The sequence below is a fragment of the Lepisosteus oculatus genome, chromosome 4, assembly GCF_040954835.1.
Source record: "Lepisosteus oculatus isolate fLepOcu1 chromosome 4, fLepOcu1.hap2, whole genome shotgun sequence".
NCBI lineage: Eukaryota > Metazoa > Chordata > Actinopteri > Semionotiformes > Lepisosteidae > Lepisosteus > Lepisosteus oculatus.
The window spans coordinates 32,353,525-32,370,700 of NC_090699.1; the positions used below are offsets into that span (position 1 = coordinate 32,353,525).

Sequence of the window (17,176 nt, forward strand, 5' to 3'; positions counted from 1 at the left end):
GGCTTAGGCTGTAAGGTAAGTACTTCTGCTTATACATGAAATGATCTTCTCCCTGTGTAAAACGTCTCAGAAAACTCGGGGATAGAAGCATCTTTACGTTTCCCCTGAGAATCGAATTCTTCGAGTTTGAATGGAAAATCCTGACTTGTGTCTGATTCACTGGGAATACATTAGCATTGCATAAATACTGAAATCAATCTTCTGGCAAGCAGTCATCTTTACAGCAATACGCAGGGTTAATTATTAATAGCAAAACACAATAACATTTTTTAAAGAATAAGGGAGCCTTATATTATTTTTCTGAAACACCCACATATTTAATGAATAGCTTTACCTTCAGGGTTCTACTCATTTACTTCTAAACTAGGCATATTTAAAAATTAGAAATAATCACATTAATAAACTCTTAAAAGAAATTTCTAATTTAATTATTTGAACCCAGAAAATGAAAAGCAACCTATTCGGTATGCATACCAACTCTCCTTACCCAAACAGAAGAAATGTTATTTGCCTAGAAAGCTTACTCAATGCGACATACATTTCATGGATGTACCTCAGCAAGCTGGGGTATGTGAAAAGACAGATTCCTAATACAAGAAATTGTTTATGGCCAATAAAGTAATAATAATAAGTAAAGAAACACATGATTTGTAAATTCCTGTACTAAATGTATTTAGTAATACCAAATCCAGTCAGAACATCTACCAGCTGATCTTAAAATCATTACAATGTTTTTTAAACAAACAGCAGGCATTATATTTCAGAAATAGGTGCATGATACCATAATTTAGCAATGACATCTGTTGGGTAAAAAGACACTGAAGGTGTAACTCAAAGAGCCAGTTGCTGTAAGCTTTGAAAAGCAATGTACCAGAAGAACCAGCATTAGAGCCTTATTAAACCAATTTTTAAAAATCTACAATGTACTTAATACTTAACGTACATACTTAATATTATCAATCTATATGAAATGATGCATAATAAACCAAAATATGTTTAATTTACAAAGCACTACTGTCACTAATTCCAGAACAAAATGTTTAAAAAGTTAACGGACCACCTATTCAGAAACAGAACTCCCGAGTCACTTCATGACCAAGCGAAATGATGGATGGAGCTACAGTACGTAGATGCATTTGACATGTACTTAAATATGAAATCTATCCTGAAGTGTTACTGAAATGGCTATGAAGAAACTAAAACTAAGTGTGTTTGATTAACTGTTGAATTAATGTCCAAGGAATGACAGGGATTTAATAAGTTTCTTATTGAGAAGTAGTTGAATACATTTCAGGTATTACTGGTTCTTAAATTTGCCCATACTAGTTTCTTGACAGTTTAAGGTTTTACTACATTTGCATAAGCAGCCTTTAAATCTAAGCATATTTTATATGGTTTTTTTTCCTGAGCATTAGTGCAATTTGTATAAAAGCTTGATGTTGGCAAATCCCAAAACTGATATTTAGGTTGTCTTGGGTTGGATGAACACCAACAAAAATCCACAAAATGTAGCTTTACCAACAACTAGGGAGAGGAGATATGGAGGGCCACTTTGCATTGCACCGTTACAGTCATGACACCACAGATGGCCTTAGATTCGGTTTGAAGCTTGTGTGGTATTCTGCTGAAATTTAAAGGTTAGAAACTGAGTGCTGCCCCACTCAACTACGCTTCTCTTTGCTAACTCATATGGCATGTACTCATAATACCTAGTTTAGATGACTAATGTCCTTTAATTCCAGTGGAAGCAAATGAGTGAGACATCTCTTCCGCGCTAAGGATACAGTATCAGTGAGGGACTGGCTTCTCATAGGCTGCTAAACATCACTGAGGCAGATATTACAGGTCATGTCGTCTGGGTGCTAAAAGATGTGCTGTGGAACATTCTCAATGCCACTGCTGTGCGACAGATGCCCAGGGGCTTCACGTTTTATCTTAGTTGTCCATAACCAGATCCATGGCTTCCAAGTCATTTCAACAACAACTACGACAGAATTATAGCATAAGCTAGAGGCATGATGTTCTGCCATCTCAGCACTACTGGACCTCTTGGGGTCTGAAACCATCTGCCTCTCCCAGCATACTTCCCCTGACAAAGTGACCACAGTGACCTGGCTTTCAATTAGTTTTGCTTTCCATATGACTTAAAAGCTAACCACTTTGGCTGAAGTCATCAACAGCTCATTGGACATTCAAAGTGCAATCAACGTGATCATTAACAGTTTTTCTTGCCTTTGTCTTCCAAGTCCCAGTCCATGACAGAGCAACTGGTACTGGGCTGGCAAATGGAGCTTTTCGAGTCAAGAGGCTGAATTTTCTGATTGGTGGCTGGGACACCTGCTGACAATGATCTGGCTGTTCTGTGACAACATTCCACTGTGCGGTTTCACAGTATGTTTCATCTTGCTCTGCCGAGGACAGAGACTTTACCCACTCTATTGCGTCATTTACACACTGGCTTAAGCTCAAGGCATCTCGAGGTGGTACACTACTGCTCAGAACAGTAACAAGCACACAGTTTTCCTCGTTCAATAAAATCAGAAGAATCTTCAATTCTGGGGTGCATAGAGAGCTGGTGTTGTAAAAGCATAATGGAGTTGATACATTTCTTGTGTCTTGTGTCTTATGCAATATGAGGCTTTTCCTGTTTCCTTCTCTATTTTTCCAAAAAGCACATTTCTTCTCTCAGTAAAAGCCACCCTGCACAGTTTCTAGACAGGCACTCCCAGAGAGCTTCAAAACTACTGAGAAAAAAGAAATGCTTGGACTGAAACTGCTCTCTTATAGCACTAGGCAATATTGCGTCTGCACAATTTCTTTGAGGTCCTTATCATAACATTATTTTAGAGAGACTTGACAGTGGGCTGTCCTGTTTCTTATGACAATTTTATTTAAATCTCACCAAGCCAGTAGGGGTGCACAATCATGAACCAAACGAGCACTGTTTCTTCTGCACACTCCGAGTACATGGAAATCAACAACCTGTTCAGATGCCATCTCCCGAGCTTTCAAAACACAGCCATAGCAATAAATTAATACATGGTTCATGTGGTTAAGTCCTGCCCTTTTACTATTCTAAACGCATTTTCATACAATTCAAATTGCACTCGGAACCTTTTTACATGTACAGGTTGCAGAAGATAACTATTGCAGTTAAGGCAGCAGACTTCACTTTTACGGTGACCTCTGCCAGGCCAAAGGTTGAAAAAGATTTTTCTTAAAGAAAAACGATCCATTTTTAAGTCTGTATGCCCCAAACACCCAGATGCATTTTCCCCAACACCACCAGTGTCTGGCAATAAAATGCCTCAAACTAAATTGTTGGAGGGCAGCCCTTTCCCCATTTGGTTTTCAGAACACAACAGTTATGAAAGTCTGCTCATCCTAAGTCACATCGAATACGCATTCCCACTATGCCACGGGCTAAATGGGCTACTGTAGCCCATTTTCTCATGGTAGTGTTTTTCGCTGCAGGGCAAAAAATTCTTTGAGGCTTTTCCAGCAAACCAGAGCGAAGAGTCAGCACTGACTGAGGGAAATGAAAATATACTTTGAAAGGGATACAGTTGGCTGCTGCTTGCCAGTATGTGCACTTAGGTTCAGGACACCAGACCATGCTGACCTCAAACACAAGCAAAGACGTCATTGAGCCAACAACCTGACACTTTAAACGATATTCTAAACATTTCTAGCATTTCTAGAAAAATGAACAAGTTTTTGGATCAGACCTTTCATCTTGGCTTGAAGAAGCTAGGCGAAACTGGGCCTTGTCAGCATTAAGACCAGGAAACTAAGAAAAACAACATTGTAGCTATAAGGGGTGTTGGTGGACCGCTACGGGGTACTCTTCCCTAAGTACTTCAATTTTCAAACTAATGCCCCATTACAGTGACAGGAGACAATGTTGTGTGGCAGCAACAAAATGTGACATGTTAAACTGAGATTTCTGCCTTAATTCAGCTGGTGATGTAAGGTTCTCACTTCTCTGCCCAATCTTTTCTGTAGCAGGAATTTGGATGTGAGTAACACAGATGGATGCTGCAATTCAGTGGTGAAGGAACTGGGTCTCTGACTAGCTGCAAAGAACTTTAAGATCTGCTGAATGAAATCCACTGTAAAAATGCAATTATTATTAGCAACAATTATAATATTATGTGTGAGGAGCACTTCTCAAGTAGTTAATCATCGGATGAACATTAGAACAGCCATGAACAAGAGGCCATTTGTCCCCCTGTTCTCAGTTGGTTCTCTTTCTTTATAGTCTCATAGCAAAAACTTGTTATTCTAGACACACCATTCCCAAGTGTGAAATCCACCCAAAAAGCCCTCTATCTAGCCAATCCAATGTCAGCAAATATAGGCTGCCTGAAATTAACGTTTGCACAATACAACTCAGTATAGGCACTAGATAATTAGATCTTTTTGTATAAGTATGGCAGTGTTTAAGTATCACATGTAGGAGAATGTGGCTTGCCATATCTGATCTGTGTGTACAAGCAGTCTGAGATCATTATAATCCCCAGGATTATAATTAATATCCCCAGGACTATTAACGACAACTTTTCCATCCTACAGGATGATCCCTCCTCATTGGGGCCCTCTTTTCTGACCGCCCCATCATCTCATATTGCCGACCACCTAATCTGCGCAACCTTCTTGTTCACAGCTCCCTTGACCACCCTCAGCAACCATCCACACCAAGCACTTTCCCTTGCAACAGAGCTCGCTGTATCACCTGCAAGTACACATCTAACACCACACTCATTCAAGGCAGGCCCCTCAGGACAATTCCGGATCACCCAGATGGCATCTTGTACCTCCAGCAACCTTATTTACTGTATCTCTTGCAGGAAATGCCCAGCCATCTACATTGGAGAAGCAGGAAGGAGACTCGGAGATCGCTTCAGAGAACACATCAGGGCTGTGAAGATTAAAGATCTCTCCAAGCCCACTGTTTCTCATTTCACCTCTGACGGCCACGACCACTCCAATCTCTCCATCTGTGTTCTCAAAGAGAAAGTTTGCTGAACTCATACATCAGAAAGACTACAGAAACCAAAATTATCCTGCAGCTAGGATCACACCTCCCCCCTTCTCTTAACGACAGACTACTTTTCTTCTAAATTCTCTCTCTTCATTTTCAGTTTCATTTCACACTTCTCTTCACTTATCCTGACTTCACACTTCTTGATTGGCCTCTCTTTCTGTCCCCTGCTCCCACCCCTCGCTCCTCCTCTCTACCAGCTTTTGTTCCCCCGCTACATTACCTTTGCCTACTGCCCTGTCTTTCTCACACCTGAAGAAGGCTCCATGGCCGAAACATTGTGTTTTCTTTCTTCTCTTCTCAGCATGGAATAAACTTGTTCCTTGAGATAATTATAAGCCTACTACAGCTTTTGTCGTCTGGAAAACTTTTAATTAAATCCTTTCACTATAAAGCATAAGTCAACATGATGAGCAAAGCACAAAGTTAACTCTAAAGGACTTGCACCTTAAAGAGAAAGGAAGAATAAGAACTAACGTGGTCCACTACTATAAAATGCAGGCAATGACAAACTCCCTACTCATCCATTCCATAAAACAAAGCACAAATGAAGCCTATCGCTTTCAGTAATTCGCTGGCTTCATCCACTGACTCCCATTAAAAATACATTAAGTACAAGCTTCTCCTTGATTGAACTGTGACACACATTTGTTTGTCTTACAATTACATTCATGTTGCTTGTAAGCCCACATAAATGCACTTCACAAAGGTTCAGTAGTCTTCAAGTGCTGAGGAAAAAAACATTAAAACATCGCCAAAATCCAAATTACTAGTGCATTTTTCTTTCCGACTGTCACTATCTTCAAACACCTTTCATCTTGCCTCGAACTACTTCCAGATGTTTAAGATAAAACTGAGATAAATACCAGGCTCCTGAGGAAGTTAGATAAATATGACATGATACATGATTGCATATAGCCCTGCCCCACAGGATCACCAATCTCGTGTAAGACTAGATACAATCTAAAGAAACAAGTAATAGGTTTATTCCATGCTAAAAAGAGAAGAAAGTAAACAACGTTTTGGCTGTGGAGCCTTCTTCACACCCGAAGAAGACTCCATAGCCGAAACGTTGTGTTTACTTTCTTCTCTTTTTAGCATGGAATAAACCTATTACTTCTACCTTTGCAGCCTATGCATGCTGACGCAGCTACCCACCTGAACTACTAGATACGATCTAGCCTGGTCAGCAAGGCAGGAAAAGAATATTATGTGCTCAAGTCCATTTGCAGTATATCTCAAAGAAACTTAACCAGTAGCATGAGCAACCTCAGAAGGAAAGCACTTTGCCTGTAGAAGACCAAAAACCTATGAGTGAGGACAAAAACTAAGCTACAGCAAACTAAGTTGTTTATTTTCTTGAGATAGCTTTCTCATAATGCATTCTTTCAGTGGTTTCCAAAGTGCACCAGTATAGACATCATACAGTAAATTACCACAAGCTGCTTGGAAGAAGCAGTTTAGAAGAGTACAGGGCAGAATTTGCAGTTAGTTACATCTGACTACATTACAGAAGATGTCTGGTGTCTGAAAGTATTAAACTCCTGCACTAAAGCAAGCAAGTAGGTTTGACTGGTTGGGTGAGGGCAGCACTCCAGGAGATAAGTTGCATTGCAAAGCACTTCACTATAAAACCCAACATCATCCAGTATCAGTACAGCACTAAAGGTGGAGTGTGGCAACAATTTCAGTGACATGTTATGCCTACAGTATAACCTCGAACCAGAGAAGGAGAGGTGTCTGTGTGCAAGGAAACAGCCCTCGGTTCAGAACTTTCAGCTCCCTGCATTTCAATAACATGTTTTGGAAGGTAGATACAATACTGAATTTAATACAAGCAATCTGCCAGGAAATACAATGTGACTTTTAAATGTTCAAAGAGTGGACAGGATTTTGTTTTAATATCTCACAGAAACATCAGGCCTGTTAGAACAGTTCAGGCCCCTGTGAGGGCTGCAGTTCTCCATAGCTCACACTGTGAGGCTGTGCTATGCAAATGAAGAATCTGTATAATAAAATAAAGCACTGTACTCTTCAATAAAACAGCTAATGGTTCCCAAAGTAACTCAGTAAAAACATCCGTTGATCATAGTTTGATTAGGAAAAAAGCAGAAAATGAATGTGTCTAATTTAAATTACATTATCTAACTTAGTGAGACACTTCCATCTGTGCTACGGTTATATTCATCATTGTCTGAAAATGATTTGGGGTGTGCTGCTTTTATAAAATACCTTCAATTTTTGTTTTTGTCTGAACATATAACTTTTAGATGAGATCTAGAAACTCTATATACAGTATGTATAACAATTTGCATGTTAATAATTGAAACACCTTTTCATCCACTTAAGGGTCTTAAGAACCAACAGCTGTGGGGATAATTCATCTATGTATTTATGTTCTCAACTACAATTTGTACACCAGAAACAGCTTACTGCAAAAAACATCCAGGATTAAAACCTATTTTAGGAAACAAACAAAATGTAGATTGGTGCTTCTGGCAAACACACTGCATCTAATAATCATTCACTGACCATAACAGCAGGTAAATAACTCTATACAAGGCTTGAGAAAGACAGACACAGACAATAATAAACCAATTTAGGGACCAGTTTTAAGTTTGAATTTTTTTTAGAACAGACAGCGATTTTCTAATTCTGTTAAGGTTAGTAGCCAGTTTATTTCATCCTTCAGAATCAATCAGGTTTCACTGTTCAGAAACAAAAAAATATCACGCTGTAATGACACTTTAGAATCTACAGGCCTGCAAAAGGTTCAGCTGAAGGCCAGGGAACAACAGTTCACTTGCTTTATAAGGCCCAGATCAACAGAGTTTTTGTACAAATAGCACCTGAATACACATAACTCCGATTTGTGTAATGTGATAAGTATTGCTTGCCTGCCATGAGCCCAGTCCAAACATCTCTCCATCGAACCCATGGAAGAAAATGACAGACTGCCTAACCAGTGAGTACAGTCCAGCTGTATGGACCATCTCTTTGGATGTGGGAACACTAGTTTATGGGATGCAGCTTTGTATTTTGGATGAAAACTGTCAAGTGCTATGGAGGTGACTATGCCATCTACCCAGCCTTTCTGTAGACTACAAAAAATATTCAAATATTATTGGCTGCATGAGTTAAACCCATAGTATTCACAAAGAATTATGGAATTTCAGCAGTTTTCAAGCAGGACTTGTGGAAGAAATGCAAGATTCAGAAGGGCTTCCAGGAAATATTGAAATGTGCTGAGTGAAAATAGAAGCCTGCACTACTGATAACTCAAATCTAAAATATTTACTCTGCTTGGCATAAGAAAGGTTGTTATCATAAAGGATAAAACCTATTCCAGTAAATATGACTTTTGAAGATAAGCTTTAAGAGTTGACAGGCAATGTGAAAGGTAGTACTGTGCTTGTAAAACAACAATAATGTATTTTTTAATGCTGTGCATAAAGGCTTCACGACTCAAATTAACCACATACAGTATCATGCCCTTAAAGGCAAACATGCAAGATACAACCAAGAGCACATCATTCTTTTTTTCTACATGTTCTTTAAGGTCAGCAGATCTGAGACCACAAGAACATTCTGTCTGGCCCTGTCTAAACCTTTGTATGACTGTTCCAAAGATAATGGTGGTTTCCACAAAGTCCATGCAGAAGGCTTTGTGTTTTTCATGTTTTCTACATATGGCAGGCAGGAGCCCAGTTATGTTCGGACCAGACAACCTCTGAGCCATACTAAGAACCATTAACTCTCCACCTCAGTCCACATGTGCACTTTCAGGGCTGACATTCATCACTGAAACTGCAGTGACTTCAAAAGTAATATTCATCTTGTATTTTAAAGAAAAGAATCCTTGCCTCCCTAGTTTCATTGTACAGGTTGTGATGCCACCAAACTACACAGTACAGCACCACTGTACCTCCAATCCTCCTCTTCCATTATTCAAGGCCTGTTTTGCATTATTAACAGGTAACATTTTTTAAGAGAGCACTTTTGTTACCTAATGATTTACCTAATAGTTTTTGTACTAATGCTACAGTAACCCTGTAAAAGTGAAACAAAAAACTCCCATTACTACCATATTTTAGGTATCAAACCAGTTAAACATAGCTCCTACTTAAGATTCTGAACAAACTGCAAAATAAACAGTAGCCGACGTAGTGAAATAAAAGTAAAGAATCACTTTCTTTAATTGTTTAAAAAAATATATGTAACAGCACTAAATATAGTTATAACAAGAGTGGCAAAATGTGATACCATAAACACCTGAGCTGAAATGGTTACAAACATTCCAGTGGGATCTAAAGTCCAGAGACTCAACCAATCTGAAGGCATTTATAGCCAAAACTAGAAAGCTACCAAAAACATTTTAATCTCATAACAGAATCCAAAGACAACACACTTCACATTAAACACTAGTATTCTATAGAGTTCTATACCGTAGCTTTATCTTGAATACTAAATACTACTACAAACCACTTTAGACCATGCATGCAATCAGTTTCCAGGTGCAGCAAGGTTAAAGTGAATTGTATTTTATTACACTCCCCTACTCAAGTAAGAATGCAGTGTCAGTTGTCACTGAATTAATCCATGCTGAAAAGAGAAGAAAAGAAACACATTTCAGCTGTGTAGCCTTCTTCAGATCCAAAGCAATTACAATTCTTGAATTATTGTGTACATAAATCCCTTAATAGAAAAACACACTTCACAGAAACTTTAACAAACTTACAGTAGTTATTAAATTAAAATTAAAATTAGAAATGAATTACCAAGGTATCCACTATGTCCACAGATGTACAGTATGTGTTGTAATTGTAACAAACACAGTGGTACAAATAATGCATATAGTGCAGCAGGTAACTGCCAGCTCTCTTAATTACAAATCGAGTCTTACCTGTCTGTTTTAAGAACACACATCTTAGGCGTGTAAATACTTATGTGTTCTGTGCTCAATCTCTCAACAATACAGCACCTTTGTCAAGGACATTGCTGACAGCTCACAACATTCCAAACTATCTGACTTCATCTTATCACAATTTTACCTCTGGCAATGTAAAGGCATTCATTGCATTAATGGCTCCTTGTGATTAACAGCAAGGTTGATACAACAGCCCATTGACACAACACATTAATTACATCTAACCACCATGTATGGAAATGCCATGAATGTGATTCACATAACTAAACAACCTTTTCACTTCAATACATCCCAGCTGCTCTCCCATGAGCAACGTAATTAAAGTGTCACAATTTGACAAAGTGAATGTGGAAAAAGTTCTAAGAATTTCATTCACTGCTTATGTGGAATGCAAACTTTTTTTTTTTTGCTTATGCCTCCGAGACAAAGTTTGACTGACAACCAGGGAACTTTTCCTGCTGAACATGTCAACAGCACAGGCCAATGGTGCAGTTGGAACACCTGTGTCACTTCTTCTGTACTACATGTAGGGCACAAGAAGTTTTTCTTATGCTAACTGTACTAGTCAGCATACAAGGAAACCATTCTGCTTTACCTCTTCTGTGAAGTCCTACGCTGCCATAATGTTCTGACTGACTTCAGGGTATTTGATGAACAGCAGGTTTCTAGGAAGTTTAATCAAATTGCTGCTGTACAGCAAATGATGCCACGTGCACGTTTGACAATAAGAGATAGTTACATTTACAGAGCAGAAGGTAAATATCAAGACACCACGCTAGACATGTGGAGGAGCACACTTCACCACCATGATCAAATAAAAGACAAGACAGACCAGAAGCTCTAATCATATTCATAAACTACTTTCCATTTGGGGAAAAAATGCTGCTATGCACAGTATGCCAGAATCTAATTCTAGAATATAGTCTAGTCCCCAGAAGTACCTACAATATATCCAATCTTGCTTTTCTTATACAGATTACACTACAGAAGGCATTCTAAAACAAAGTACTTTATGACAAACATATCACTGGAGAGGGGTAGGAACTCAAAATACAAGACAAAGAGGAGTTAAGTAACCTAAAATGTATATTTTGTTGACCAATGTGCCCAAGGAAGCTGGAATGGTCTTTGTATTACTGGTATATCCCCTGATCAAATTGATCTGGTCAAGGGACTGGTTTTCAGTAATATAGTGATAGTTTCTCTTTCTTCATTTAAGCAGTTTGCCTCTAAAAAACTGGTTTGACATATCACTATCTGACAAAAGCAGAAGAGACCTTTACCAGAGATAAAGAAAACTAAACATTAGTTCATTTTATACACACATCATGTCAAAGGCCTGGTTTCAAATAACTAACATATTCAACTACATGTTTTCATTTTTAATTGGTATTCTAAGATAAGCTATTACTAAAACACCATGTTGTGCAAAGTCATGAATTTCCTGTGGTTCTACTTATCAGAAGGATCTAGACATCTCTGAAATGCAACTTCTCAAAACTTTCAACAGCTACCAAAAAGGAAAGATGAAAGGCACAATACGAAATATGCGTCTTAAAATATACTTAAGCTACATACACATTTAAACATAAGAAAACCTAAAGCCTTTTTATCAATAACTAAAAGATCACACTCAAGACACTTCATATACTGAACTATTTATCAATACCTTCATACTGCAAAACGTTTCCAGAGTGTTGGAAAACCTTGTTACATTTGGAATATCTACAGTATGTACTGTATGTGGGAAAATTTGCAGTATATATTACATTCCGCACATTAGAATTTCCACATTACATTATTCACATTAGAAGTTGTATTAGGGTCTGCAACCAGTAAATGGAATAAGCTGTCATTCAACAGAAGCATAATTGTTGTTTCCCCGCTAAGTAACAATCTGCATCAGTTAAGTAAGTGTGAAAAAAAATGTTAAAAAAATCCTAAAATAAGCTAGTCTGGTGACAAACGTTCTAAAATCTGTCTTAAACCAGGGGTTTTCCCTCTGGGGCCAACGGATGTCTGGCTAGCCTCCAAGACATTACAGGAGTCCAAAGAAAATAAAAGTTTTACTCAAAAACATATTTTGTCCACATCACAGTCATACACAAATGATTTACTGCCTCTCCATGGATCTCTGTTAGATTATATTCAGTATATACAAATTGCTTATCACAGGAACATCAATGTATGCATGTATGTTTTTAGAAAAATAAAATGTAAGGTATTAGATATCAATCATACCGTATGCTGTTTGTGTCATTTTGATTAACTGATGATTCATGACTGTGATGCTCCCAAGTTATTCTTACAGTTGCATGTAAGCACAAAATCACCTCAGCAGCAACAAGAGTTTATTTGGCAGTACCACTAGCCAACAGTATCAAAACTTTAAAACGAACCCTCACCTTTCTGATAACTGAAGCTATCTTACTTCAGTACAGTAAGGCAAAAACACTAAAGTTGGTTACCTTCCTCTAGAGCAAGATGTAAAGAACAACACTCTTACAATTCCATGTACCTTTTAAAAAATAAAACTTGAAAACAGGTTTTCTGAAAGATTTCTTTTCTTAAGCCCTGAGAATTTGCAAACCTACTTCGACACTCCTTTGTTTGTAGGAGACTGTAAATAGTAAAAGGCAAGAAGTCATGTTCTGTTCCTCCACTCAGGGGTTTCCACAAAGCAATCACCTGAAATCTTACATGTAAAGACAACAGGTGCTCCGATTCCGACCATTCCTTTAATCCTGCGGCAAGAGCCACTTAAGCACGTTTTGTCCATTGAACTGACAAAAGAAAGTTCGCACCGCATGCGTGCTTTATTCTTAAATTGAATATTCGGACAACTACACTCCCTTTTAAACCAAGAAAGACTGGCAGCTTGAGGTTTTGGGGGCTGGGCAGGTTTTCCGTTCCAGTTTCAGGCCCTTAAAAGTTTAGATTTGTCTCTGTTCTGTTCCCATATATTTCTTAAAAGGCCGGACGATTATGATGCAGTACAAAAAAAGAATCGAATTTTTAGCCTAGCTGCATTAAAGTGACAAATACTACTGAGCTATGAACAGCCGCAGTATGTGTCATCGCCTATGTAGAGATTAAAACATTCTCCATAGCTATATAAAATACTGCACTGTTTATATTAAGAGATTGATAGATATAGGTGCGAATAAAATCATATGCATAAGTAAAAATCTGTTACACTACATTAGAAATTCAGACGTTTTACGATGCTTCTAAAAAACAATTAATCGCTCTTTACCGAGCTGTACACCCAAGTGCAAAATAACCACACCGTTGGCGTGCATTACCGACAGCATCTTTGCTGCAACATCAATTCTTAAAACTGTCACTGTGCTGGCAAATAAAACACCAAAGAAATCCCAGTAAGGCTAAAGGGACTGACGAAAGAGACAGCTGACAACCCCCCCTACGGTAGGAAGCAAAGGGGCACGTTTACCTGATTTTATAATTTGGTAAAGTGTGCTTCTTTTTGATGACTCGCTTCAGCTGGTTCACAATGATGGAGGTGAGCTGGGGCAGCGGTCTGCCTTCGAACTGCGACTTCACCTCGAAATCTATCAGCGGGTCTTCGAGGAACGAGAACGACCAGTGGGTGAAGGGCAAGCGGGTGAACTGCAGCCTCAGCCGCCCGACCACCCGGGTCATCTTGACGAACAGGTAGGCGGATTTTCCAAAGACAAGGTCTACGTCGATAGCCAGGTGGAACCCGCCGTTATATTCCAGATCCACCTCGAAATTAAGCTCCTCCGGCATGCCATCGTCATTGCAAGACACGGGCTTCATAAGTTTCGCTGTCTTGAAGACGGGCAACGAATTGCCCAAAGAAATGTCCCGAAGACTGAGTCCCTCTAACAGCCGCCCTGCTGTCTTGGTCAGGAGCAGTTCCTCGAACTCTACCTTGATCTTTTTGGTGACCCAGTGTCTAACCAAAGGGGTGTCTCGTAGCTCTCTGAACAGGAATAAAAATATTGCATTGAGGAAATTGCAAGTCTCGGGTTTGGAAGTGTGGGCAGAATCGTTCTGCTGCCGCGGCGGCTGTTTGGGACTACTGCTGGGAAGCGCTCCTTCCTGCTGCCTGGAAAGAGCAATGCCGTCTTGTTGTTTGGATGCCGCGTTTTCTGGCTGCTGCGGCCCAGATTCGGCATGTTTGTTAATAAAGTAATCCTTCAATGCGGGATCGGGCACTGTTTTGACATATTGCACTGTCCTAGCTGTGGGTTCGGGGCTTCTCCGGTACAATAACAAGAACTGTAACAGCAAAGTAGCAATTGCCCCCAAAAAAGCCGAAATAAATATTAAGTAAATCATCTTAACCTAGCTCGCCTTGTTGCTGTGTTCGTATTTAAAACGCCTCCATGATCCCCGAACTGCCGTGTTTAAAGAAAGCAAGTTCCACCTGGACGCTCACAAAGCTGCCATATCATCTGCTCCTTTCCTGGGAATGCAGACTCCTTCACTGATTGGGCCGACGTGCCTCGCGTCACCACAAAAGAGCCGTGCGTAGTGACGATTTCTGCTGTAGAGTGCATGACCCCGAGCTGTGGAGCTCAGTCAAGTACGGATTTGCACAGTCACAATCTGTTCCTCAGCAGTAGGATTTTATTTATCACTGTATTGGGTGACACATCGAGTTATTTACAAGAGGTGTGGGGTTCCAATTGGAGGCTGCTTGTAGTTTCCTGTAAAAACCTTGGCAGCAAGGAAACTAAAGTTTTGTTTAATATTTTCAGAAAAAAACGTCTACTGTAGAGAGAAGAATATTGGACAGTTATGCTGCTAGCAATGTAAAATGAGCAAGAGAGCCATGGGAGGGTTTTTATTAAGTGTGCGGTTTCAAAATCTCATTTTTCTAACATTGGTTGTTGTAGATCATTTAGCATTGTCTGCCATGAGAGTTTGAAATAACATGTTAAGGGAAGATAAAAGTAAGCCTTCCATCTGTGCAAGCAGAGGTTGTTCTTTAATTGTACTGATCTGGTTTTGTTTTAAAGGTAATTTGTTAAAATGCTTTGGCTTCACAACTAACGTTGTGTTTCCATTGCTGTTGTGTGGCATTCAATTGTGTTTTATTTACCAGTGCTTCCAACTGGAGCAAAAATGTTAATTAGGTTTTCTTATATTTGACTTCATAACTGCTTATGGTACACTTACAGTATGTTTCAGCACTCTAAGGGTGTTATCACAAATGTTAACCCCAATCAAAGACACTTCTGGGGTTTATGAAAAAAACAATCACAGCACATCAGTGAAATTAAGAACATCTTATTTTTTCTGACATTCATAATACGGAGGGAATTAGCAGAATTTTTACTAGGTAAAGAACAACACATTACTAAAAAAATAAAGGCTGCTCACATCATTTTAGTCACACCACTGTGTAAACTGAATGGACGTTAATGTGTGGATGAAGAGCCTGCTGTATGCAAATTTCATACTTTGCCATGCTACACCTCTACCATGTTATTGACCAAAAACGAAATGTTACAATGCACTTAAAATGATTCAAAGGGAAATAGTATGAAAGACTATAAAGCAGAAATGCCAAATGCTATTGAAACTGCCATTCCAGTACACTGTCCAGGGAATAATTATTTTTATTATCCTGCAGAGTCCTTTCACTGTTAATGCAGAAAACAAGCTGTGTCTAGTTTTGGGTCACAGATCTAGAGGGATCTCTTCTAACAGAGTAATATTTTAGCTATAGCTATGTTATATAAAATATAAACAACTTTAGCTTTCAAGTCTTTGTTCACTGGTGGGTAGAGTCAAATCGAAAACCAGGAGAGTCACTGCACAGCATTCAGCAGTCAACAATCTGCTGCTCTAACCACCCAGTTATATTTCAACAGTGATACTCTTTGTAAAGTATAGGCTAAAGGAGGCTTTTAAAAAATATTTAGCTTGGTCACACATTCTGGTGGTATCTTTGGATTCTTTTACACAGAACACCACATGACATTCTCAACTTATTTGCTGTTTGTATCTTCAGGCAGATATATCCTTTTAAACAAAACTGTTGTACTATAACTAAAATATGCAGTGTCAAAGATTGTCAACCAAGCCAATGCATATCTCCAGGGGTGCTTTAGAGATTTGTTCATTTATGATGCCTTAACTCTACCGAATCACAAAACCAAGTACATAAAGTAAAATCACAAACTTTGTATGAAATAAAAGTAATAACTAAAACATTCATAAAGTTTCCACATACTGTTTGAATAATAACTATAATGATCACACAATGATAATTACATGTTGTACAGTTCTGTCTTCAGATACAGAATTTGTAATAAAAGACTTGGGTTCCATTATTAAAAAGTTTTGAAGGGGCTGCTAAGTGACTTAAGCAGCAAACATTCTCATTCACACTGTAGGCTAAGCCTTTCTATACCTACAAGATGTCCTCTTCAGCCTATCATTGTACTTGTCAAGATGTAATTTGTTAATTATTTGGTTAGACAGGAAAGGGCCATACTTCTATTGAAGTGCAATGTGTTTTGTCCAAAAAACATTCTGTGGTGACTTTATACTGAATCAACTGCAACATTTCAAGCATCTGCTGAAGAGAACCTAGAGAAATAGTATAGAAAACAGTTTAATTATGTTAAATATATTCTACACAGGAATGGTGTTCTGTCCAGGGTGTAGTCTCATTGGGTACCTGATCATGACCTAACGAGGAATAAACTGCTTTAAAGATGGAAAAATCAAATAATTTAAAAATACTGTAGGGCCCACGCAGGACTTTTTACCCATGAGCGCGCAAGGCGGGCTAGGAACATTGCCTGAGGGGTGGGACCAGTGGGACCGGACGGTATATTAGGGGGCGGGGGCTGTGACGAGGCCGCTTTCCCCTTTTCCCTCTTGTGTGAGAACGTTGTGTAAGACTGTCCGTGCAATGTCCTTGCGTGTAACCCTGTACAAGCATGTGGTCAATAAATGTGTTACCAACGCACTCTAGAGCTGTGTCGGCGTGCTCCATTCAGTACCGAACCCAGTGGTCTCCACACCTTTTAACACTGCTATGATTATTTCTGTCTTTGAGATGATAATGCTGAAAAACAGGCCATTCTTTTCATTCTGTATTTAAAGAAGCCCTCTCATACAGTAGGTGTCCACAGAAGCGTATCTACGAATATAAAAACAAACCTCAGGCTTTGTGCAATAGCAGTTATTTCATATCAGAA

General features: G+C 38.9%; 1 protein-coding gene across 1 annotated transcript in view; it reads right to left on the minus strand.

Moving 5' to 3' along the window:
• Positions 1–14,466, minus strand: part of pdzd8 (PDZ domain containing 8) — a 59,321-nt gene extending 44,855 nt beyond the window's left edge. Inside the window, exon 1 of the mRNA XM_006630458.3 lies at positions 13,426–14,466. Within this exon, the coding sequence (XP_006630521.2) occupies positions 13,426–14,297 (872 nt within the window). The 5' untranslated portion in view covers positions 14,298–14,466. The remainder of the gene's footprint in view (positions 1–13,425) is intronic.
• Between the last annotated feature and the right edge of the window lie 2,710 nt (positions 14,467–17,176).